We start from the raw sequence: 25,630 nt of genomic DNA, 5'->3' as shown, positions 1-25,630 counted from the left end.
ACGCTTTTTATTTTGAAATAATTTCAAACTTATGTGACATTTGTAAGAATAAGGGGACTCCAAACATACCTCCCCCAAACCCCAGATTCACCATTCTGTCAGCCCATCTATCTGCATACCTGTCTGTCACCTGTTTACTAAACATTGGCGCGTAAGTCGCATCCGTCACCCTCCTCGAGCACGTACCTGTCTTCCTAAGAACAGAGATCCGTGGGTAGCCACCTGAAGTGCACTATCAAGTTCAAGAACTTTTACATTGATACAAAGCTTTCATTTGGCTTTCTGGTTTTCACAGTTGTTCAGCTAATGTTCTTTTTTGCCTTTACTCCTTTCTTAGCTCCAGTCTAGGATCATGTATCACAGTTAATTGTCGTCGTCTCTTCAGTTCTTTATTTTTTGGAGTTGTAGAAGCAGATAAGCTGTGTGACCCCGCCCCACCCCTCCCACCAGGCCCTTCCATGGGGGGCCAACACGGTGTGGCACCATCACCCCTTGTCTGCTGGAACCTTCTGTGTCCCAGACTGAGACCTTGCCCCCCCCGTCCCTGTCCCCCTGGCCTCTGCCTTCTGCTCCCGTGCATTTTCGTGCTCTAGCTGTTGTCTCATGTGAGCGAGAGCTGCATCTGCCTTATGTCGCTCTGCGTGGGGTCTTCAGGGCTCACCCGTGTGCCCACACTTCGCCCTGCTTCACGGCTGAGTGGTATTTCGTGGTACGGATAGGCCTGTTTTGTTTGTTCCTCTCCGGACGGACATGGGCTGCTTCCAGTTTTTGGCTGCTGTGAACATTTCTGTACAGAAATCTGTCGAGGTCTCTGGATTGCTGCTGGTAACGTGGTAGTTCAGTGTTTAAAGTTTTGAAGAATCGCCAAATTGTTTTCCTCAGTGGCTGTTCCCTTTTACATTCCCACAAGCAGTCACAAGTGCTCCTGTTTCTCATTCTTGCCAGCATTTTTCTTCTTTTTTTAAAGCATTTTTCTGTTGTGAACGTTAGCATATATACACAGCAGTGATAACTTTCAAAGTACGAGTTCACGAGTAGTTACAGAGTAAGTTTCAAAGAATGTCATGGGTCACAGTTGCACAACTTAAGCCATTTCCGTTATTGTAAAATATAATATACGTACAGAAAGGTGTTAACTTTCGATATGCAGCTCACCAAACAGTTATATAGATAATTTCAAAAACTGTTATGGGTTATAGTTCCACAGTTTCAGTACTTTCCTTGTTATGAAATATAGGGTATCTATAGAAAGGTGAAGACTTTTTAAAGCACAATTCAATGAGTAGCTATAGAGCAAATGTCAAAGGATGTTATAGGTTACAGATCCACCACGTCATTTACCTCCTTCCAGCTATTCCAACACCCCAGCTTCTAAAATATATATATATTTATTTATTTATTTATATGAAGTTTCAGTATTTGTAGACCTTTGTTAAATCTCATCTTGTTTGTTGCTACCCTTTCCTCTCACTTAATCTCTTTTTCTATCTTCAGGGTTATCTAGGCAGTGAGCACCCCAACTTGTTCCTATTAAAGAGGGTGTTGACAGTATGGGGAAGGGGCCACATCTGATTGGTGATCTTAAAGAGGCTGTTGCCTCTGGGTTTTAGGATGGTCTGGCATAGGAACACTCTGGTGGATGTAAGTTTCTGAAAGATAAAACAAAGTGATTGAATCTTTTATAGAATATCAGGAGGGACCTAGGTATTTGGAGACTACTTTTAGTAAAGGTGTGGCGTACTGTGGCCATTTGGGATGTCTAGCTGGAGCTTGCATAAGAGAAACCTCCAGGGTAGCCTCTTGACTCTATTTGGGATCTCTCAGCTGCCGTGACCTCAGCTAGTTACTTTTCCTTTTTCCCCCTTTTGGTCAAGCAGGCATTTTCAGTCCCTCGCTGCCAGGGCCAGGCTCATTCCTGGGAGTCATGTCCCATGTCACCGGGGAGATTCTTTCCTCTGGGAGTCATGTCCCTTGGGTGGGGGTGGGGGGGTTAATGAATTTATTTGCCAAGTTGGGTTTAGAGAGAGAAAGGCCACATCTGGGCAACAAAAGAGGCTCCCTGGAGGTGCCTCTTAGGCATAATTGTAAGAGGGCTCAGCCTCCCATTTACCACCGAAAAGTTTCACAAGAGCAAGCTTCAAGTTGAGGGCTTGACTTATTAAGTAGGGGGTTCCTAATTTCACATAGCATATACTCTGTCCAAGATAAAAAACCTGTATCTCGCATTATTCTTCACTTAGTTGTACAATCACCATCACTCTCAATTTTAAACAACTATCATAACATAATAATCCCAGAGCTCTTATCAGCTGCCAATTATTCATCCCTACTATTAGTGTACTGTTGGTAAGAGATTCCTATTAAACATAGTCTTTAATATGTACTGGGTAGTTTTTCCATATACCACTCTGTTGTTAACCCTCTGCACCAGTGTCACACCTTGTAACTATGTCATGCTAACACTTATTTAGGTTTGTAGTGCCACTCTGTAGGTTACATGCTCTTAAACAACCATTTATGAACATGTTTGCCTTCAGTGTGTCACTGATACTTACAATCCCATTAACGAACCATAGTCACACCTGACCATTCCCATACCATTAAGTTCATCCTCATTATCATATCTGTACATTGGATTATCATTCCCCCTTCACTTACATCTGTCTATCTCTAGGTCCCCTATATTCTACAATATAAGACACTTATTTTACATTTTTAACAGAGTTCATATTACTGGTAACAAATAAGTGTCTGGCTTATGTAACTCAGCATTATGTCTTCGAGGTTCATCCATGTGGTCATATGTTTCACGACCTCGTTCCTTCTTACTGCTGTAACTATTCCATCATAGTATATACCACATTCTACTTATCCACTCATCTGTTGAAGGACATTGGATTGCTTCCATCTCTTGGCAATTGTGAACAATGCCACTGTGAACATCAGTGTGCAAATATCTGTTCATGGCACTGCTTTCAGATCTTCTGGGTATATACTGAGAAGTGCAATTGCTGGATCATAGGGTAACTCGATATCTAATTTTCTGAGGAACCGCCAAACTGTCTTCCACAGCAGCTGTATCATTATACAGTCCCACGAGCAATGAATCAGAATCCCGATTTCGCCACATCCTCTCTCATTTGTAGTTTCCTGTTTGTTTAATAGTGGCCGTTCTTATTGGTGTGAGATGGTATCTCATTGTGGTCTTGATTTGCATCTCCTTCATAGCTAGAAAGGATGAACATTTTTTCATGTGTTTTTAGCCATTTGTATTTCCTCCTTGGAGAAGTGTCCTTTCATATCTTTTGCCCATTTTATAATTTGGCTGTTTGTACTATTGTTGTTGAGCTGTAAGATTTCTTTATATATGCAAGATATCAGTCTCTTATTGCATACATGGTTTCCAAATATTTTCTCCCATTGTGTTGGCTGCCTCTTCATCTTTTTGACAAATTCCTTTGAGGCACAGAAGCTTTTGATTTTGAGGCGTTCCCATTTATCTCTTTTTTCTTCCAGTGCTTGTACTTTGGGTGTAAGATCTAAGAAACGACCTCTTAATACAAGGTGTTAAAAATGTTTCCCTACATTATATTCTAGGAGTTCTATGGTACTGTCTCTTATATTGGGGTCTTTGATCCACTTTGCGTCAATTTTTGTATAGGGTGTGTGGTAGTGGTCCACTTTCATTCTTTTGGACATGGATATCCAATTCTCCCAGCCCCATTTTTTTGAAGAGACTGTTCTGTCCCAGTTCATTGGATTTGAGGGCTTTATCACAAAGCAGTCAACCAAGAATTCTCTGTTTGGTTCCACTGATCAGTATGCCTATCTTTGTGCCAATACCATGCTGTTTTTTGACAACTGTGGCTTTATAGTAGGCTTCAAAGACTGGAAGTGTAAGTCCTCCTACTTTGTTTTTCTTTTGTAGAAAGTTTTTAGCAAATCGAGACCCCTTTCCCTTCCAAATAACTTTGATAACTAGCTTTTACAAGTTTGCAAAGTAGGTTGTTGGAATTTTAATTGTTATCGCATTGAATCTGTATATGAGTTTCAGTAGGATTGACATCTTAATGATGGGTAGCCCTCCTATCCATGAACACGCATTACCTTTCCATGTGTTTAGGTCCCCTTTCATTTCTTGTAGTAAAGTTATGTAATTTTCTCTGTAGGGGTCTTAAATCCTTGGTTAAGTGTATTTCTAGGTACCTAATTTTTTATTAGCTATTGAGAATGGAATCTTTTACTTGAGTGTCTCTTCAGTTAGGTCATTTCTAGTGTAAAGGAACATTATGACTTATATCCTGCCACTTTGCTGTATTTGTTTGTTAGCTCAAGTAGCTGTGTAGTCGATTTCTCAGGGTTTTCCAAATATAGGATCATATCATCTGCAAATAATGACAGTTTTACTTCTTTCTTTCCAAATTTGGATGCCTCCTTTCCCTTTCCCTTTCCCCCCCTTTTTTTTTCCAGATTGCTCTGGCTAGCACTTTCAGCACAGTGTCGAATAACAGTGGTGACAGCGGGCATCCTTGTGTTCCTGGCCCTAGAGGGGAGGCTTTCAGTCTCTCCCATTGAGTGCTCTGCTGGCTGTGGGCTTTTCATATATGCCCTTTATCATATTGAGGAAGTTTCCTTCAATTCCAACTTTTGAAGTGTTGTTTTTATCCAGTGCTTTTTCAGCACCTATTGAGATGATCTTTGATTTTTCCCTTTTGATTTGTTAATATGTTGTATTACATTGATTTTCTTATTTTGAACCACCCTTCCATGCCTGGGACGTACCCCACTTGGTCATGGTGTATTAATTTTTAATGTGTCTTTGGATTCAATTTGCAAATATTTTCTTGAGAATTTTTTTATCTATATTCATTAGGGAGATTGCCTGTTGTTTTTCGTTTCTTATAGCATCTTTATCTGGTTTCTGTATTGGAGCGATGTTGGATTCATAAAAATGAGTTAGGTAGTGTTCCATTTCCTTCAATTTTTTGGAAGAGTTTGAGCAGGAGTGGTGCCACTGCGTTTTGCAGAGTTTGGTAGAATTCCCCTTGGAGGCATCCGGCCTTCAGCTTTTATTCATAGGAAGCTTTTTGATGGGTGATTGGATCTTTCTACTTGTGATATTTTTGGTGACATCTTCTATTTCTTCTCTGGTCTGTCTAGATTATTCATGTGTTTTCAGGAAATTATCCATTTCCTCTTTATTGTCTAGTTTGCTGGCATAAAGTTGTTCATAGTATGCTCTTACGATTCTTTTAATCTCTTTGGGATCTGCAGTAATGTCCCCCCTCTCATTTATTTTGTTTATTTGGGTCTTCTTTCTTTTTGACTTTGTCAGTCTAGCTTAAGGTCTGTCAATCTTGTTGATCTTCTCAAAGAACCAACTTCTGTTTGTTTTTTATTCTCTCTGTTATCTTTTTGTTCTCCATATCATTTATTTCTGTTTTATTCCTTGTTATTTCGTTTCTTGTACTGGCTTTAAAATTAGTTTGCTGATCGTTTTCTAGCTTTTTCAGTTATTACATTAGTTCTTTGATTTTAGCTCTTTCTTCATTTTTAATGTATGCATGTAGAGCTGTAAATTTCCCCCTCAATATTGCCTTTGCTGCACTCAAAAGTTTTGATATGTCATATTCTCGTTTTCATTTGTCTCTGGATACTTGCAATTTCTCTTGCAATTTCTCCTTTGACCCACTGATTATTTAGGAGTGTGTTTAACCTCCAGATATTTGTGAATGTTCTAGATCTTTGATGGTTTTTGACTTCTAGTTGCATTCCATTGTGGTTAGAGAATGTGCTTTGAATAATCTCAATCTTTTTGAATTTATTGAGGCTTATTTTATGCCCCTGCATATGATATATCTTGGAGAAAGTTCATGAGCACTAAAGAAGAATGTACATTATGGTAATTTGGGATGTAATGCTATATATGTATCTGTTAAGTCTAATTCATTTATCATATTGTTTAGGTTCTCAGTTTCCTTATTGGTCCTCTGTCTGGTTGATCTTTCTAAAGGAGACAGTGGTGTATTAAAGTCTCCTGCAGTTATTGGTGAAAACATCTTTTGCTTCCTTCAGTTTTGCCAATGTTTGTCTCATGTACTTTGGAGCACCTTGATTTGGTAAATAAATATTTATGATTGTTATTCCTTCTTGGTGAATTGTCCCTTTTGTAGTATCCTTCTTTTTCTGTTATGACATCCTTGCATTTAATGTCTGTTTTGTCTGAGATTAGTATATTGCTACCCCTGCCTTCTTTTGGATGCAGTTTACATGGAATATTTTTTCCATCCTTTAACTTTCAGTCTCTTTGTGTTGCTAGGTCTAAGATGAGTCTCTTGTAAACAGCATATTGACAGTTCATATTTTTAAATCCATTCTGGCAATCTGTATCTTTTAATTGGGGAGTTTAATCCATTCACATTCAATGTTATTACTGTGAAGGCAGTTCTTGAATCAGCCACCTTAACCTTTGGTTTTTATTTGCCAGATCTATTTTTTCCCACTCTCTGTTTCCTTTAAGTTACCCTTACTAAAACTCTTTAGTTCCATGCCCTTCTCCAGACCTATCTCTCCTTTCTCTTTTTTCTCTGCCAGTAGTGTTCCCTTTAGTATTTCTTGCAGCACAGGCCTCTTGTTAACAACTTCTCTCAGCCTTTGTTTGTCTGTGAAATTTTAAACTCACCCTCAATTTTGAAGGAGAGCTTTGCTGGGTAAAGAATTCTTGGCTGGCACTTTTTCTCTCTCAGAATCTTAAATATGTCATACCACTGCCTTCTTAACTCCGTGGTGCCCGCTGAGTAGTCAGTACTTAGTCTTATGTTGTTTCCCTTGCATGTGATGAATTGCTCCTCTCTTTCTGCCTTCTTCTCTTCAGCATTTGACAATCTGATTAGAACGTGCCAGAGTGGCTTTATTTGCATTTATTCTATTTGGAGTTCGTTGATCATCTTTGATTTGCATATTTATGTTGTTTAGAAGGGTTGGGAGGTTTTTCCCAGCAATGTCTTTGAACACTCTTCTGGTGAATATTCGGAAACGCCAATGAGTCTTACATTTGTTCGCTTCATGTTGTCCATCATTTCCCTGAGATCCGTTTCAAATTTTTCAACTTTTTTCACCATTCAGTCTTTTGTGCTTTCACATTCTGTCATCCTGTCAAGGTTGCTAATTTCATTCCTCTACCTATCAAGAATATTTTTAATATTATGTGTCTGAAGAATATTTTTAATTTGATCAACAGTATCTTTTATTTCTGTAAGATCCGTTTTTTTTTTTTAATTATTATTATTCTTTATGTTCTTTATGGTCTTCCAGGGTCTTCTTCATGTCTTTTATATCCTGAGCCATGACATTGATGTTTGTGTGAACTTCTTTGATTAATTGCTCCAGGTTCTGTGTCTCTTCTGGCATTTTTATTTGGACATTAGGGTTATCCATATCTTCCGGTTTCTTCATATGCTTTAATTTTCTGTTGTTTTTGGCCTCTTGGCATTTGCTTATCTTGATTAGGGTTCTTTTAGGATATGCAGAATTATCTGAACATTTATCTATAATTTGGCAGAGCTGCAGCTTGGTTGGGTGCACTTTCCTGCCCTATCAGCAGATGGCGCTCCCGAGCCATCTCTTATGCTTAAGCCAGTTCTCCCCAACTTTGTGTATGTACTGAGTAGGGTCCCAAACCACATGGAGGTCCAGTGAGCGCACCAGTTTTCCGTGTGCATTGGAGACTGCCAGCCCTGTGGGTGGGGGTGTGTTCTCGCTGTTCCCAGGGCTGCAGGTGGAGTATTCTGGGGCTGTAGAGCTGCGTGTCTCACCCTCCCTCTTAAATACCCCACAGTCCCTGTCTGCCGGGCACTCATGAGTCCCTGGGATTGGGGGAGGGCTTCCGGCACTTCCATGCGGCACCCCAGCCTCTAGGCTGTGCACATCATGGGCCTCCGAGGAGGAAGAGTGGGAGCCATCACAAGCCCCCTGCATCCCGAATTCCTTCAAGGAAGCTCTCGGCTGTAGGGTTGCAAAGGGTCATCTCCCAGCCACCTGCAAAGAGGGCTGCACGGAGCGTGGAGAGCTGCCCCTTCCACATTTATCTGCCTGCTCCAACTGCCAGTCCCTGGCACGGGGGCTGTTGTCCGCACACCTATGAAGGGTTATCACCCACACCAGGCTGAGGAGGGTGCTCAGGGCGTGGAGGCTGCTCTCCTCCGCGCTCATCAGCTGGCTCCAACCACCCGTTCCCCAGCAGCGTTCCAGGCTGAACACTCACCCATCTTAAACGCAGCCTCTTGGCTTCTCCAAGTGCACACTCACTGTGGGTGTAGACGTCCCTGCCCAGCCAGTGGGAGAAGCACTTTCTGTCCTTTAGTGTTTTTCATGGAGGAGAGTTTTGCTCTGTCTCTCCGTCTTCCCGGAATCCCTGTTTTCTTACGAGCACGTTCTAGAGAGCATGGTTGTGGTTTTCATTGGCGTTTCCTTCTGACTAATGATGTTGAGCATCTTCTCCTGTGTTTTGGAGAAATGTCTGTTCAAGTCCTTGGCCTGTTTTTTGTTTTTTTTTTTTTTTAATTAAATTCAGTTTTATTGAAATACATTCACACACCATACAATCATCCATGGTATACAATCCACTGTCCACAGTATGATGACATAGTTATGCGTTCATCACCACAATCTATCTCTGAACATTTTCCTTACATCAGAAAGAACCAGAACAAGAATAAAAAATAAAAGTGAAAAAAGAACACCCAGATCATCCCCCCATCTCACCCCATTTGTCCTTTAGTTTTTATCCCCATTCCTCCACTCATCCATACACTAGATAAAGGGGGTGTGATCCACAAGGTCTTCACAATCACACTGTCACCCCTTGTAATCTACATTATTATATAATTGTCTTCGGGAGTCCAGACTGCTGGGTTGGAGTTTCGTAGTTTCAGGTATTTACTTCTAGCTATTCCAATACATTAAAGCCTAAGAGGTGTTATCTATATAGTGCATAAGAATGTCCACCAGAGTGACCTCTCGACTCCATTTGGAATCTCTCAGCCACTGAAACTATTTCGTCTCATTTTGCATCCCCCTTTTGGTCAAGAAGATACTCTCAGTCCCACGATGCCGGGTCCATATTCTTCCCCGGGAGTCATACTCTGCGTTGCCAGGGAGATTTACACCCCTGGGAGTTGGGTCCCACGTAGGGGGGAGGGCAGTGAGTTCACCTGTTGAGATAGCTCAGTTAGAGAGAGAGAGGGCCTTGGCCCGTTTTTAAATTGGGTTGTCTTTTTGTTGTTGAGTTGTGGGGGTTCTTCATATTTTCTGGATATTAAACCTTTATTGGGTGTATGGTTTCCAAATATTTGCTTCCATTCTATTGGTTGTCGTTTCAAAAGAGAAGTGTTTTGATCTGGATGAAGTCCAATTTATTGTTTGTTTGTTTTTTCCTTGAGATTTCATGTTTTTTATGTCCTATTTTTGGCAAATACTGTCACAAAATTTTCTCCTATGTTTTCTTCTAAAAGCTTTAAGAATTTTAGCAAATTGAATTCAGTTAATACACGAAAAGGATAATATTATGGTCAAGTGGAGTTTATACCAGGAACATAAGGTTGGTTCAAATCCTTAGAAAATGATTCCTGCCAATGCATTACATTGACAGACTAAGAAAGAAAAACCATATGATTGTATCAATTGAGCAGAAAAAGCATTTGACAAAATTTGACACCTATTTATGATAAGAGCTCTCAGCCACATGGGTAAAAGGGTAATTTCCTCAACCTCATCTGGAGCATCCTCAAAAAACCTGTAGCTAAAATCGTATTTAATGGTGAAATTCTAAATGCTTTCTCCCTAATATTAAGACCAAGGCCAAAAGGTATCTGCTCTCCCCACTTGGGACCCTAGTAGAACCCCACATCCTACTGAAGGTTCCAGCACAATTAGGCAGGTAAAAAAAATAAAATCATGCAGATTGGGAAGGAAGGATGAAGTGAAACTGTTCATTTATAGCAATGCAAGCGCGTATGGAGCAAATCGTCAGGGTCTACGTAAAAGCTGCAGGAACTGATTAGTGGGTTTAAGTTCGCCCAATATAAAGCTGCTATATCCCTAAATACTGTTAATGAACAATTGAATTAAAATTAAAAATACATTTATAAGAACTTCAAAATTACGTATTTTTTTTTTTATCAATTTGATGAAAAATATGCAAGACCGGTACCCTGAAAGCTATGAAATACTCCTGAGAAAAATTAAAGAAGAATAAGAGATGTGCCATTGTTATTAGTCAGGGTTCTCTGGAGAATCAGAGGTGAAGGGAGATATATGTATATATGTATAAAAACATTAAAGAGATTGATAATAAAATCTTGCTCAAGCAACTGTGGGGATTGGCAAGCCCGAATTCCATAAGGAATGCTGCATGTTGGAAACTTCAGTGAAGGGTTTCCATGAGTTCCCCGGGGGAAGCTGGCTGGCAGAAGTAGAGATAGAAATTCTTTCTGACTGCCGAAATCCTCAGCTCTCCCTTTGAGGCCTTGGTGCTAGTTTGAATCTGTTATGTCCCCCAGAAAAAGCCATGTTCTTTTCATCCAGCCTTGTGGGTGCAGACCTGTTGTGTGGGACCTTTGAATTAGACTTTCCATGGAGGTGTGACCCCACCCGTTCAAGGTGGGTCTTAATCCTTTACTGGGATCCTTACGAGAGAGCTCACCAAAAAAGAAGCTGAGAGAAAAGCTGAGAGAGACATTTTGGAGAGAAGCTAAGATAATCCAGAGTTTGCTCCCGGGAGGAGCTAAGACAGGATCCCAGAGACATTTTGGGGAAAACCACGGAAACCAGAAGTTAAACCCAGGAGAGAAGGGTCAGCAGATGTCACCATGTGCCTTCCCCTGAGATGGAGGACCCTGATGCCATTGGCCTTTCCTCAAAGAAGGTGTCTTATTCTTGATGCCTTAACTGGGATATTTTCTTGGCCTTAGAACTGTGAATTTGAGAACTAATAAACCTCCATTGTGAAAGCCCATCCATTTCTGCTGTATTGCATTTCAGCAGCTTCGGCAAACAGAAACAGCCTCCAGCTTGATTGCATGAGGAGATTCCTCTCCTTGTTGAAGGCAGTCTCCTTTATTGATTGTAGATGCAAACAGCCATAGATGCAGGCAACTGACTGAAGATTTAAATCCACAAAATATCCTCACAGTAACAGGCCAGTGCTTGCTAGACACTATGACCCAGCCAAGGTGGCACATGGACTCAACCATCACCACCATGTTCATTGCTCAGAAAAGTCTCAGTATTGTTTAGATGTCATTTCTCTGCAGGAGGATGCACAGATTCAACACAGTGCCAGTCACAATCCCTGGGGGCTTTTTGGGGTGAAAATTGACAAGCTGATTTTAAAATTCATATGGCACTTCAAAGGAATTTATAAAAATAGCCAAAGCAGTTTGAGAAAGAAGAAAGTTGGAAAACTTAAAATCTTTCTCTGATTTCAATATTTACTTTGAAGCTGCAATAGGAAGACAGTGTGGTGGTGGCTTAAGTATACAGTTCACGATCTCCACAGACACGGCTGACTGACGCCCAGGCGGCTCCGCTGGGAGAGGTGGTTCTTTTCAACAGCGGGACTTGGGACAGTTTGGTTGGCACGTGAGCTCACTGAACGTGTGGGCTCCCTCGGTGGTTTGCGTGGAATGTTCCCTGGTGAACAGGCCACACTTGCCTGTTTCCTTGTGTGGGCTCTAATTTTTTCTTGAGAATTTGACATTCTTGATGTAAGAATGTGGTTAACTCTGGAAATTCAGTTCTCCTGCTCTTCCAGCATTCCCATTTTTGCCTCTTGAGGGCTGGAGCCATCCATTGGTGTCCTTCCCAAATTATTTTACAAGGTTTGTGGTCCTGTGAAGTTCCGATGAACTGTTGGGTCTCATGTGGGAAAGGGTTTTTTAAAAAAGGTGCCGTCTCTAGGTCTAGACCCAGTGATGCCCCTCCGGCCTGTGGCAGCTGCAGAGACGGCCCTTCTTGCCGCAGCAGGCAGAGCGCATGGCCATCATTTTGGAGGCGGGGTACTCATGGACCCCACACCCAGGGAAGGGCCTCGGTCCCACAGTTGCCTGCCGTGAGGACGGACCTGCAGGTGACCCCAGTTGAAAGGCGGGATTTGCTGAGACTCACGTGCCTCTTCCTTCCGCTCCCCTCTGGGTGCTGTGCCGTGTCCGAGAGGAGAGCCCGTCCTACCTGTCCACTGGGCGCTTGGCTGGGCTGCCTCCCGGAGTGCCTTCCCCCGTCGCCTTCCACCGTGCTCTCCTGTCTTTGGCGTTCTTGACCCTCCGAATTTCCGCACATGTGTAGGATCCCCACACGCATGCTGCGGTTTCAGTTGGAGTGCCTGAGCGAGAAGATCAGTCAGGGAGAATTGCCATGTTAACAGTCGGGTCTGGTTCGCGAAACGAGGCAGCCTCCGTCTATAGGACTTTGCTTGCCCTCCCAGTGGTGCTGTGCAGTCTGTGTAGAGGCTCAGATACCTCTCATTGGATTTATTTGTACATAGTTAATGTCTTCTGGTATTAATATAACGGTGTTTTAATATTTTGTGATTGTTTATAGTAAAAATCAGGTGCTTTCTGTCTCTAACAACTTCTCTAATTCACTTTCTTAGAATTCCTCTAATTCTCTTCTAACCTGCATAGTTTAATTGTATATTCCTTCGGTTCTTTCAGGCATATCCTCTTGTCATCTGTAGTGAGGCCTTTGCTTACTCTTCTTGCCTTGCTCTGACTCTTGGGAACGCCGTCTGCTTGGCTCACAACTCCCCAAGGCGTCTGCCCGGAAGGAGATGGAGCCTTGCTGAGGCAGCCTGCCGGGGGTCCCCAGAGCCTGGAAGCAGTCCAGGCATCAGCCGACAAGCCACAAAGGTGGAAGGACTGACAGACACACATCCTCCTGTGGTGCAGTGACGTGGGGATTCGATGTCCCATGGTTTGGGCATCTGTTGCGCTGCTGGTGGTTGAACTTGGTGTTGCCGAGGCAGGAACCCGCTTCTGCCTCCACCACTTCCAGCTTCAATGATGCCTGTGTCCTGCCGGCAGCTGGTCTGTGTGTCATGGAGCAGACATGTACCTGGGCAGGAGGAGCCCAGAGGAAGAGGCGGGCTGGGGTGGGCTGCCCTCCAGGGTGACACCTGGCAGGTGGCGAGTGTCTCCAGGTGTCCTCTGTCTTCTCTCCTCCTCCTGGTGACGTCACTGGGGCTCAGCCTCAGCCTCGTGGGCTCCTCCTGGTGCTCTCTGCCAGCTTAGACCCTCGGGGGCTGATGATTAACGCTAGACGTGGAGGCAGTGGCTGGCTGGTCCGGCTGGAGGATCCGCTGGAGCCGTGCGTGCACTCTCAGAGGGCTGGAGCTGCCTGCCTGGTGCTTGGCTCTGGAGCTGCACACCGGCTCCCCCAGTGCTCAGAGCAGCCCAGGCTGGGAGCCGGGGTGGGACTGTACAGCTCCCCTTGTATGGCAAGTGGAGGTGCTGCCGAGCTCTCCCAGCGACCTGGGGAGAATCCGGAACAGAAAACTTGCCACTGGGGAATGGCCCATATCCCAGTTCTGGCACTTTCCCCGTCAGAGGCGGCAGCGTGGTCACACTCCTTGTGGCAGCAGGTGCCGAGGAACAACCTGCACTGCGTTCCCTGCCATCCTCGCCCACCGTGTGCACTCAGCTGGACGGGAGGGCCCAGCTCCGGCTGTGGCTGAAATCAGACCGGGGCCAGGTGGCGCTGCCCACCTTCACGGGCCCTGCCAGGTGCTGGAGCCCCATGGTGGAGCCAGAGCCCCCCAGAAGGAAGCCCCTGTGCCCGCAGAGTGCCTTTGGCCCTCCTGGTCATGCTCACCGGCCCCCACTAGCTGGGACCCCCCCACACCCAGGGCAGCCCCCTGTCCGCGGCATTGCCTCTCTTGAGCCTGTGCCCCGTGCCCTAATGGAAACTCCCTTGTGTGGCAAGTTGCTGGCATGTGCTGCACCCGAGCTGTCGTTTCCTGCACGTCTGCTGCAGCAAAGCATGGGACCTCAGCCTTGTCTGCTCTTGAGGGGTGCTGCTCCCCTTCCACTGGGGCTGGCTTGCACCCTCAGCCCTCCTGGCCCTCCCCGAGAAGAAGGAAGCAAGGAGGGCCCCGCGCCCCTCACTCAGGGTGCAACTGGGTTCTGCTCTGCACAGACAGCGTCTCCCCCTCCCACTCCCCCAGAGCCCGGCTTTGCGGTCAGAACCCACACTGGCCACAGGCACCTCCTGAGTCTGCTGGGGGATGGGGCCAGCAGAAGGGGCCACAGCACAGAAATGCAGAGCACCCAGCAGCAGGGAAGGCAGCACCTGGTGGACCAGCGTCCTGTGTGTGTGTGCGGGGGTGGCCATGGCCTCCAGGAGAGGACGCACTGGGGCAGTGGCTCTCAGGCCGGGCCGAGGGCCATCTGTGCTGCCAGCCCCCAATTCCCCATGAGTTTTTAGTGGAAGAGAAAAGGCGGTTCCTCGGCAGCTCTCCTTGTTTTAGGACCAGCTCTTGCTTTTCCCCAGGGTTGCTCTCTGTCCACTTCATTTTTGTCAGCGTGAGCATCTTAGGGGATGGGCCCAGACGGGAGGCCAGGGGCTGCCTTTCCTGGCCTGCGAGGTGCACTGTGGTGGACTTCCTGAGGGTTTGAGAAGGTAATTTGGGATTATATCTTTTCTAGGATAAAGATAAGGTTTCTCTCACCAAGACTCCAAAGCTGGACCGAAGCGATGGCGGAAAGGAGGTGAAGGAGAGAGCAACCAAGCGGAAACTGCCCTTCACCGTCGGGGCAAATGGGGAGCAGAAGGACTCGGACACAGGTATCAGCTCCTGGGGGGCCACGTGCCCCGTGACCTTGTAGAGCAGCCCTCAGGAGTGTGGCCTGGCACCCCCAGGCGAGGGGCCCCCGCCCCTGCTCGCGGCGATGCTGGCTGCCAAGGCCCTTCCCGGCCGTTCTGAGCCTGGCGACAGTCCCATCCCCCGGCGGGGCCCGTTCACAGACGGTGGCCTGTGGCCGCTCCCCTGGGGCCTCCCTGTGTCCTGAGCACCTCACTCCCCTTCTGTGGTCTCAAGGCGCTTGTCAGCTGGAGGGGGGCGGCCCCCCTCCCATGTCCCAGGCCCCCCAGCACTGGCTGCTGACAGGGGGAGGGAGGGGAAGGCTCATAAATTAAACCGCATTGTCTCTGATTAAAGCTGGGATCCCTGCAGCCGGCCCGGTGAGGGCTCTGCATGTTTCACCTGCTCAGGGCAAATGGCGAGGGTGGGCTCCGACACTTGGCCTGGCGCCCACAGGCCTTCCCTGCCCGCTGGGCAAGGGGCAGCAGGACCCCGTGGGGGGCCCAGAGTGGGGGATGGGAGGTACTGAGCTGGGGACGGCGGGGGGAGAGATGCTTGCTCTCCCCAGGGCTAGTCGGGCTGCGTGGAGCCCCCCAGCACAGGAGTGCAGGCCGAGGGGCCTGGCGCAAGGCTGCGTCTGTGTGTCTGGTTCCTGGCAGCCCTTGTCACTGAGCTCAGTGCTCTTGGGGCCAGGGAGGTGCTGGGATGGGCGGGGGGCAGCAGCTGGGCATCCCCGGAGCTGCCCTGCACCCGCGGGCTGAGGCAGGGGCCGGCACGCCCTTGCCACTTGTGGGAGGCCCCCAGGGGCCACGGGCTGCAGGCCCGAACCACTTCCCAGTCTGTTGTTGGCCCCCAGCTGGGTGGTCGGGTGGGCGTGGGGAGTTCTGGGGGACGGCTGATCGTTCCCGGGCTCCAGCGAAGAACCGGGAGTCTCTGCAGTCTCCTGCCCAGTCCTTTGCAGTGCCTGTTGCCTCGAGATGGGGAGAAGGGGCTCCCCCGGCCACTGTGCGTCTGCCGGCGTGGTCCCTCAGCTGGGGCCCCAGGCAGGGCAGCGAGGGCCAGTGGGAGGAAGGCAAAGCAAATGCGATTTTCTGGTCAGGGACCACTTTACAAAAGAAAAAAATAAGAAATACCGTATTTGTCCTCCGGTTCTGTGTTTTTTATCCGTTGGGAGCAGATGTGGACACACAGCTCTCTTGCATGTTTGCTTTGTTGATGAGAGAAGACCAGGTTTCCCGGCTGGGTGGCCTGACGGGTGTGGCAGGAAGACGCTGTTGTTGTCAGCCGAGACTCTCAAACCCAAGGTGGCCTCGCTCCCGGCTAACCTGGGCCCCTTTCCGCCGGGAAGCACAGCTGGAGGCGCGAGGCCCTTTCTCTGTGAGAGAAGCCCCCACCCCACGCCAGGGGTGGTTGGCCCAGCAGGCCCAGCAGGCCCGGCTGCCGGATCAGGGCAGGGGCGGCCGCGTTAGGGGCTCTCCCGCCTGCCCTCTGTGGTCTCCTGATGCTCCTGGGGATGGGCGAGCAGCTGTGAGGGAGGTGGCGGCTGCCTGGGTTCCCTGGGGCTGAGGGAAGGCCCCTGGCAAGGGGGGACCTGGAGGGGCTCAGCCGGCCGGAGCTGCTGGGGACAGTGGACCCTGGGTTGCAGGTGGGGGGTGAGCCTTGTGCTCTGGGGAAGCGCCATACAGAGCTGAGTGGTTAGTGGGGGGTCTGTTAGTGTCGCCCCCCGAGCCAGAAGAGATGCCGGGCTTCCCTGCCTGGGACCACCGCACCCCTCAGGCGTGTCCACTTGTTTTCTGGGAGAGGGCTTGGGTGGGCTGCTAGCCGAGCTTGACCAAGAGTAGGTGACCCCTGCCAGTTTTGCATCCTGGTTAGTGGCCGGCCGAGGGGAACGTGCAGGGGCAGCGCGAGGGGGCAGCCCGCCAGGGAGGCCCTCGGGTGGCGGCTGTGAGACTGCAGCTGGGGCTGGCAGCACGCACGCTGCTGCCCGTTCTCTGGGCACATCTGCTGAGCACAGGGTGCCCACCCCCTCCCCACCTCCTGCACCCACTGTAGGAACCAGCAGAGTCTCCTGCTGCCAGAGCACACCGAGTGCTGCTGGGGAGTGAGGGGACTCCTGAAAACCAATGTCTGCTGACCCCATGCGGTCACAGTTGACTCGTCTGGGGGGGGGAGGTGGCGGCCGGTTACCAAATCCTAGGCTCTCAGGATTGCTTGGAGGGTACCGGCGGCGGGGGCTCTTTCCCGGAGGCGAGGGCGAGGCGGGGGACTGGGCCCGGTCCCCGGCGTAGGCGTGCAAAATATGGAGGGCGGCGAGAAAGGAACAGGCGGGACACGGTTCTTTTAGGGTGAAGAAGCCAAGAGAGTTTATTAGGGGAGAGTACAAGCTTATATCGGGCGTTTAGAGGGCGGGGTAGCTGTAGAGGTTAAAGGCTTGGATTGGTTCTGAGAGGGCGCGGAGGTTGATTGAAAAGGGGCGAGAGTTGCTCCGGTAACGGTGTCTGGCAACAATGTATGGGCACTGGTGGTGATGGGAGTTGCACTGGCAACGGGGAGTGTCCGGGCAAGATAAGGGGGAGGGGAAAAGGCGGTTCCCTCCGGCAAGCCTCCCCTAACAGTGGTATTTTGGGTGAGGAAAAGGGGCCTGCCTCCGGCCTCACTTTCCCAGGCCCGGGGGGCTGTGGAGGGCGCTGTCACCCGTGCCCACCACCCTCCCCAGGGGCTGATCAGGTCCCCCAGCCCAGGCCCGCCAAGTTGAAGCACGTAATCAGTGTCCCGCAACCCCACTGCCCCAAGAAAGAGCCCCATTGCAGCCAGACTGTTCCCAAAGGGGGGTGTTGCCCTGGGGGGAAAGGGGGTGAGCAGGAGGCCGGGAGTGACCTCGTGTGAGGAAAGGACGATAAAACTGCAGCCACCGGCTTCACAGAATGCAGGTGGGCACACGTGAAAGGGCTTTGAACTCCTGAAGAGAGGCGCTGTACAAACACAGTAGCATTATTGGAACATGATGTTTTCCTGGGGGCTGTCAGGCTCCCAGGAGACCCAGGCCCCCAGGGCACCGTCCTCTGCCTGCCAGCTCACGAGAAGCAGCACATTGGTGCCATCAGAACATCCGGGAACAGTGAGGAGGGGGTAGATGGAAGACAGGCTTTGGCAGAAGAGAAGCCGAGGGGCTCTCCCTGGACACCGTTCTCCTCAGGGCTGCAGCTGCAGCCGTCCAGCCGCCCTGCCCCCCGGGCCCCCGGAAATCCTCGGGCATGTCGGTTGGAGCCGGGCCCACAGGGCCTTTGCTGCCCATTAGCCATTTCTGTCTCTGCCAGTTTTCCACTTTGCAACTTGGCAGATACCACTTGGAAAGCACATAAATCCTACTTCCCTTCCATTTGGATAATAGAAACAGAAATTAGTGCAATGCTGAGGGAACTGGCCAGTTCCCCCGAGTTGCGGCGCCTCCCCTGCGGGCCGGCCTCAGTGCAGACCCTGGATCGGAACCCCCTTTCCTGGGGACGTCAGGCAGGAGGGTTTGTTGCTCCAGGGCAGGGGGCGCGGGCTGGGGCCTCGGTCTCCGAAGCCCTGAGCTGGGCCTTCCTGGAGGGCACTGCGCTTCGCCAGGGGAGCTGCACCTTAGCGTGCGGTCGGTGACCTCTTTCCAAGCGGGAGGCGGGCGCTGTCCTGCGCTGGGAGGAGAGGAGGGAGTGAGGCCCATTTCCCTGGAGGGGCAGCTTTGGAAAGCTCTCCGCTGAGGGACAGGAGAAGACGAAAACCCGTCCTGCTTGTGCTTCCAGCAGCAGGGGGCACAGGTGGGGCCCGTCCCCCACTTCCGCGGCCAGGCGGACGCACCACATCCTCCCCGCAGGCTCAGGGAGCTCCCTGATGGGGTCTCTGCTCTGAGGGGCGCAGGACTCAACCAGCCCACCCTGCCTGCCCTGGCCTTGGGGGGGCGCTGCCCTCTGCCCCTTCATCCCCTGCTCCCCCAAAGGTGACGAGTGCGTGTTCCTCCAGCAGCTCAGTCCACGGAAAACTCGGGTGCGCCTCCCGGGAAGCCCCCAGGATAGGAGCTGCTCGAGGTCCAGGCCGGTCGAGGGGAGGGGAGGGCGGGCGCGTTCTGTTACGGCCGCTTCCCACGTCGGGAAAAGGAGACTGCGAATCCATCCTGCTTCTCCGCCAACCCCGGGAAGTCCCTAGCCTTGAGGGAACAAAATGCCCACCTGCCCGGCTTCTTAATCAGCAGCTCGGAGAAACTCTCCTGTATTTAACAAAATATAAGTTTTTTGGATTATGTATTTTCTGACATCTTTCCTTTGTTGTTCTTGCAAAACAACTGCTGGGAATAACATTTTGGGAAACTTTCCCTTCAGAATTCTCACCTGAGACCAATTTGATTTTTTTGTTTTGAGATATAGTTCACATACTGTAAAATTACCCTTTTGAAATGTACAGTTCAGTGGTTTTAGTACATTCACAAAGCAGTGACATCGTCACCCCCTCAAGAAACCCTGTGGCCTGTCCCCACCTCCCTGTCCCGTCACGTGACGTAGCAACTGCATTCCCTCTGCAGCTGAAGCACAGTTTACGTCATGGCCCAGATGGACCACATTCTGTCCGTCCGTCCGTCCAGCTTCTGTGGAAGTGCATGGACGAGGGTGAGCGCTGCTGGCAGCGCAGGAGGGTCGTGGTTTCCCTGCCCACATTTATTTTCCTTTTGCATGTGTTTTTTTCCCATTAAATAGCCATCCTGCTGGTGTGAGGTGGGATCTCATGGTGGTTTCATTGCGTTTCCCTCGTGATGTGGTGCATCTTCCCTGTGTTTATCGGCCATTCGTGCGTCCTCCTTGGAGAATGTCCACTGTTTAACTGGGCTGTGTGTCTTCTTACTGCTGAGTTGTTGGGGTTCTTTATATTCTGGATACTGGTCCCCTGTCTGATGGATGATCTGCAAATACTCCCCCTTCTGTAGGCTGTTTTCACTTTCTTGATAGCGTCCTTTGATGCACAAGAATTTTTAATTCTGATGAAGTCCAGTTTATCTATTTTTTCTTTCTAACTTAAGTATTTTTTTTTCCTTATGCTTTTGGTACCATATCTAGGAATCCATTGCCAAACCCAAGGTCATGCAAATTTACCCCCTGCTTTCTTCTGAGAATTTTTTAGTTCTGGCTCTTACACTTAGGTCTTCGACCCATTTGGAGTGAGTTTTCGTGTACACCATTGATCGTGCCAGCACCGCGTGGCGAGCCAGCCAGATGGTGTCACCGTGAGCGCGTGGCGGGGACGTGCTCCTGCGCAGCCGGGGGCTCCCCAGGTCGGGTTCTGTGCCGTCCGGCGTTGGCCCTACCGGAGGGGCTGTTAGTTCTGCTGCCTGAGACCCTGCGGAGCTCAGTTGTTTGGAGCAGTGTCGGCCATTGAGTCTGTTTGACAGCGTCTTCACCGAGGCTTCTCTCTCACTGATAATTACAGTTACTTGACATTTTTATCCATTAGACAGAAGTAACCAAACAGCTCCTTAATAATTCCTGAAGTCAGAGTAAACTGATGCCTCACACAGAGTAGTTAACCTGAATTTGTTGACTAAGACAAGCTCTCACGAGACTGCCCTCGGCGCTGTGTCCATCCGGTGCCGGGCGCGGGCTTCGGGTCCCAGGTACCAGCTGTGGGGACCTCGCGGGGCCTCCAGGCCACAGGCGCCCTCTTTGTTGTCTGTTTTTTAAATTGGCTTTATTGAGGGACAGTAAAATAATACTCCTCCTTTTAGAGAACCCTTGCGTGAGTTCCTATGAAGCCAGCAGGATTAGGATAATTACTCGCCTCATAAAAGATTCACCCTTCCAGCAGCAACTGCGGTGAGGAGTCAGGAAAATTTGTCCCGTCCCGTCCCCCCTTCGCGGGCCCTGGCTGAGGGAGCTCGCCCTTTTGGGGAAGAGTCGCTGGGGCCTCTGGAGCGGGCCAGATCCTCGGAAGTCACAGGAATTCAGGCCCAAGTGTCATTAATTTAATCTGAGGACTGGCTGGAACTCTGACAACCACTGAAACAGTGTCTGTGACCAAGTGCATTCAAACAAGCAACTTAAGTTGAACTTACAGAAAATCCATGAAGAAAAGGCATGTCGTCCAGGGCCGCAGTCCAGAGCCCTCAGGCTGTGGAGAGTCCACGTCCCTGCGCCCTCCGGTGCTCGATTACTGGGCGTTGTCGTGGCCGCGGCTCCGCAGTGGGGCGGGGGGATGTCTGCGTCGCAGGAGCGGGGAGCGCGGCCTGTGGGCGCGGGTGTGCTCGGAGCCCCCGGCCTGGGTGGCTCCCGGCTCCGCGCGGGACTCGGGGACGGAGCTGCGACGGGCCATGGTCGCTGCCCACTGAAGTTCTGTTCCCTTTTGTAGCACAGAGTTAAGTCACACATGTTGGCGTCACTTTTTACTTGTTCTATTTAAAAAAACTAAAAGCCCCCGACTGAGAACACCCTCCCCTGGGCGAGTTTGGTTTAGAGCTCTCCGGGTCTGGGCGTGGGCCTGCACCCTGGCTGCCGGGGAGCGCGTTGTCCAGCGGCCCCTGGCCCAGGACCCCACCTGGCAGGACACTGACCCCTCCCAGGCTGGGGTGCAGGGCCGGTGCGGCAATGCCTTCTCGGGGTGGGGGGGCTGCCCTTAGGCTGGGGTGCGGCTGGTAGCCGGAGCACTCTCCTTTTTAGGCTTCAGATTTTAGTCAAATTATCTGAGTGTATTTTATGAAACAGATTAAATTCAACATCTTGAAACACCTAGGTTGATTAAAAATAGAAGAGTTGACCCGAGGGGGCAAGAAATGGGAGTCAGGTTGGAAGGACGTAGGTTTGTTCCGAGTGCTCAGAGTGGGACGAGCGGGAGGCAGACGCCCAGCGCAGGCCCTGAGACCCCACCCAGCGGGGCAGGCAGGGACAAGAGGGGCTTTGCTGGGGCCTCAAGACCCTCGGGTTCCGTGGTTTGCCAGAAGGACTCCCAGGATCCAGAAAAGTGGTTTTGGTTTATCGCAGCGAGAGGACAGAGAGGAATGAGCCTGGGGAGAAGGCACCAGTGGAGAGACCAGCGAGTCATGCGCACAGCACTTGATTCTCCTGGCCGCGGTGTGTGGCAGCAGGTCGGGATGTTGCCAGCAGGGACGCGCACTCCGGCCGTGGGGTCCAGTCCTCAGCGTGGCCTGCCTGTGAGCCTGGCGGACCCTGACTGCTCAGGAGTCACCCTGAGTGCTGTGGAGTGACCCGGCGTGGCCCAAGGGGTCTGGTGTAAAGGACACCGGCATGAGGTGGAACCTCGCAGAGACCCCGAGGCACCGCCCGGAGCCGAGTCGGCCCTCCCCTGCACACGGTCAGTCTTCATCGAGGTCCACATCAGGGCTCTGAAAGTACCCCCTCGGTTGACTCCATCACCCCGTTTCCCAGGGACACACACCAACTGAGGTCTGTGAGCAGGGGCCTGTGTGGGTGCCCCAGCCCACCCTGGAGCCCAGGCCACTGGCTGTTCCACCCTGCGGGCACCAGCCTCTGGCCCTCAGTCCAGTGGGGCCTGCTCCTTGCAGACTGCGCGGGGTAAGAGACACGGGGCAGGCAGGGCGTGGGAGGGTCCATCCCGGGGCAGGAAACTGTTGAATGGACAGTGGGAAAGGATCTGCTCAAGTGCTCTGAGCCAAGGGCCAGGAGTCTTGGTTGTGTCTGTGAGATTGGTACTTTGCCTGTGTTCCCGTATTAGCTCCAAGCCGCAGTCTTCAGGCCCATTGAGCTGATGAGCAGCCCAGGGACAAGCCCCAGGGGCTGTCTCCACGTGCCAGGGAACATGCCCGCCCCGGCCCTCGGGTTGCCCATGCTAAGCCACCCTGGGACAGACACCTCTGGACCCACCCACAGTCGAGGGAGGAGGCCTTTTGTGCTTCATCTTGTGAAGTCACCTCAGAGGTGGACCAAGGGTTCTCCACAGTCGCTGTGCTGGGGGCTGAGTGCTGCCCCCACAGGGCATGTGTGGGACCCAGGGCCTGGCCCGGTGGGTGGGCCCGTCGGGCGGTGGGACGTTTGAGATGCACCTAGCTCATGTGCCAGACGGTGAGGAGAGGCTCAGTCCCATGTGGCTAACGCCCTTGGAAGCAGGGAGGTTGGCGCCCCAGCAGCGCAACCTGGAAGAGAAAGGAGAAGATGCTGCCGTGTGCATCGCCACGGGGTGGAAGAGCCAGGGACCAGCGGTCGCCAGCAGCCAGCCCCACAGCGCCCCAGCATCTTCTGGGAGAAAGTGTTGCCTTGATTTTGTACTTCTCGTGGCCCCAAAACTCTGTGCCGGTTAATGCCCATTGTCTGAGCCAGCCCACCGTAGGGTATTTGCCTCAACACAGAATACACTGGAAGGAGACACGGGCTGTGAGCCGACAGCCAGCTCCTGGGCATTGGTGTCCTCCGTCAGATGAGGATGAAGGGCATGCAAGCCTCCCTGTCCTCCTCTGGGGAGGCCTTCCCTGTAGATGGCCAGGTGGGCACAGGCTGCACCAGAGACGACACCACAGCCCCCTGCCCCAGCTAGGGTTGCAGCTGAGCCATGTTCATGTCCACAGCTGGCAGCCGCTTGGCTGGAAGGTCCTCGCTTGGTGGCTGGAACCTGAAGCCCCCAGAAGCCCCCGTAACTGGCCATCCTGCACCCCCACGGATGTGCCTCTTCATAGCCACAGCAGAGCCCTTGGGGCACAAGGCCCCTGGCTGTTCTTTACTGCCACTTGAGGCCATGCAACATGTGTGTCTGCAGCGTTCAGGGGTTTTGCCAGAAGTTCCGAAGCACATTGGTGCCACTGGCTGCTGGCTGAGCCTGGCACACGCGGTGCCCACCAGGGGCTGACGGCAGCTGCACGCCAACCTCTGAGGCGCCCGAGCCCCTGTTCAGCCGTGTGGCTCCTGGTCCGTCTGAAGAGAGTGAAGAAAGCGGCTCTACAGTGTCCCCGCCACATCCTTGCATGTCCAGTCCTCGGACTCTGCGCACACCTAGGGGGAAGCAGGGCTTGCTCGCGTGGCGTTGGCACAAACTGCTGTTGTGGGCATGAGTGTGAGTGCTCAGCCCGACTGCAGGCTTGAGCTGGGTGCTGTGAGATGTCCTCACTGTTTACAACTGAGCAGTGATCTGCGGGGTGGTTTGGGGCAGGAGTGAAGTTCAGAGGAAAGCCAGCGAATGTGCACTGTCTGTGTCCCTGCCCGGGGGAGGCCTTTAGCCCCCTGGCCCATCCTGTGAAGGAATTTGAAGGTTCTGAAGCAAAATGACCTTCTGATGGCTTAATTGCTCTCTTACCCAAAGTGCCTCGAGCGTCACTGCAGGTGAAGGTGGCTTAGATCCTTCGGGCCAGCTCTGATTTGAAGGCTGCTGTCCCTGTCACTGTACACGGTAGCCATGGAAACCAGAGCTGCTGGGATGGCACAGCAGTGTACAGGGGACCTGAGTGAAGCCAGCGCACACTTGTCCTGCAAGAGCTCTGTCTTCCGAGACGCCCTCGTTGAACTGCCTGGCCTGAGTGCTGTCTGCTTGTTCCGTCTGCTGTGCACAGACTCGGGCCGGGCCAGCCCGTGACCCTCACCCCTGTGCTTGCTGGTCATGTGTGGAACGAGGAGGACCTGGGTCCTTGGTGATGGGCACGGCCGGGTGCTTTCTGCGTTCTACTTTCTTTATGGGTTGTTGAAAACAAATGTTGCTGTGTCTGCAGCATTCGGTGGTTTTGCCAGCAAGTTCTGAAGCAGATGCTGCCACTGGCTGCTGGCGGAGCCTGCACTTGGCAGTGTTCTTGGCAATCCACAGAGCTAGTGTTTGAAAAAGCAGTCTAAAGTGACTTTTAAGGGACGAGCAGTAGGGAGAAGGGCCCGAGAGGAGTGGGACCCTGCTCCCCGGCTCTGGGGAGCACACATGTTGAAGATGTGCCCTCTGTTCAGGACTATTTTTTACAGAAGTCACTTCTCTGGGGTCACTTCAGCCCTGAGGAAGCAGCTTCCTAGAAGCAGGCTGCATGGGAGGGGAGTTGCTGCAGACACCCCCCCTCCCAACTCCATCGCAGCCGCCTTCTGCACCCCAGCGAGAGAAAACCCCAGAACCAATGTGCCCGCCCCACGCAGTCGGATCCGGGTCTTTCCTCTCCCCACAACCTGACTCTCGCTGTGTCCGTGCTCTGGGTGGCAGGGTGTCATGCAAGGGCTCGGAGAAGTGGCGGGTTTGCTTGCTGCACACATAGGGGGCCGTGCGGTGCCGCTGCCGTGTCTCGCTGGTCCTCTGTGTTGATGCTTTTAGATGCCTCCAGTTCAGTCCATGCTGAGGCACCGCCAGGCTGGGGCCCCCCTCCCAGCACCAGGGCATGAAATGGAGGCTCCTAGAAGCAAGAAGAAAGGTACAGTACTGACGCGTGGCCTTGGTTTTCCTTTTTTAAACTGTCTTTGCCACTTTACATCTGCACCGTTGGCTGCGGGGAGGGGGAAGGTCCCACCTAACTGCAGACTCATCTGTTGGACAGAAAGTGGATTGGGAACCCGCCGCCCACCCCGGGCAGGACGTGGTGCTCAGCGTCCCCCTCGGCCTGCAGGGGCGCGTGGCCAGGGTCTGGGCTGCCCTGCAGGCACAACGGGTGGGGGGTGAGACCCAGCTTGGTTACTGGTGGCGACAGGGCGTCTACCTCGTGTGTCTCGCAGTCGCTGGAGCCCTGAGCGCTGCCGGCTCTGTCCTCCCTCCCTCCAGCGGCCTTTCCTTGGCGCTGTGCGCTGTCAGGGTGAGCATGGGGCACCCAGAGTGCCCGAGGGCTGAGCACGG

The 25,630-nt window shown here is 51.3% G+C and overlaps 1 protein-coding gene across 9 annotated transcripts in view; it reads left to right on the top strand.

Moving 5' to 3' along the window:
• The window catches only part of ANKRD11 (ankyrin repeat domain 11), a 238,011-nt gene that overhangs the window by 193,507 nt on the left and 18,874 nt on the right, over window positions 1-25,630 (top strand). For 8 of the 9 annotated variants that reach the window (XM_037816497.1, XM_037816499.1, XM_037816500.1 and 5 more), the window contains one exon: window positions 14,700-14,838. In XM_037816497.1, coding sequence (XP_037672425.1) covers window positions 14,700-14,838 — 139 coding nt within the window. Of the gene's footprint in view, window positions 1-14,699; window positions 14,839-25,117; window positions 25,215-25,630 lie in introns of all 9 variants that reach the window. The other variant, XM_037816501.1, reaches the window with a different exon arrangement.

The sequence above is a fragment of the Choloepus didactylus genome, chromosome 22 (assembly GCF_015220235.1).
Source record: "Choloepus didactylus isolate mChoDid1 chromosome 22, mChoDid1.pri, whole genome shotgun sequence".
Lineage (NCBI taxonomy): Eukaryota > Metazoa > Chordata > Mammalia > Pilosa > Megalonychidae > Choloepus > Choloepus didactylus.
The sequence above is the reverse complement of the archived record's forward strand: the minus strand, read 5'-3'. Positions and strand labels throughout refer to the sequence as shown.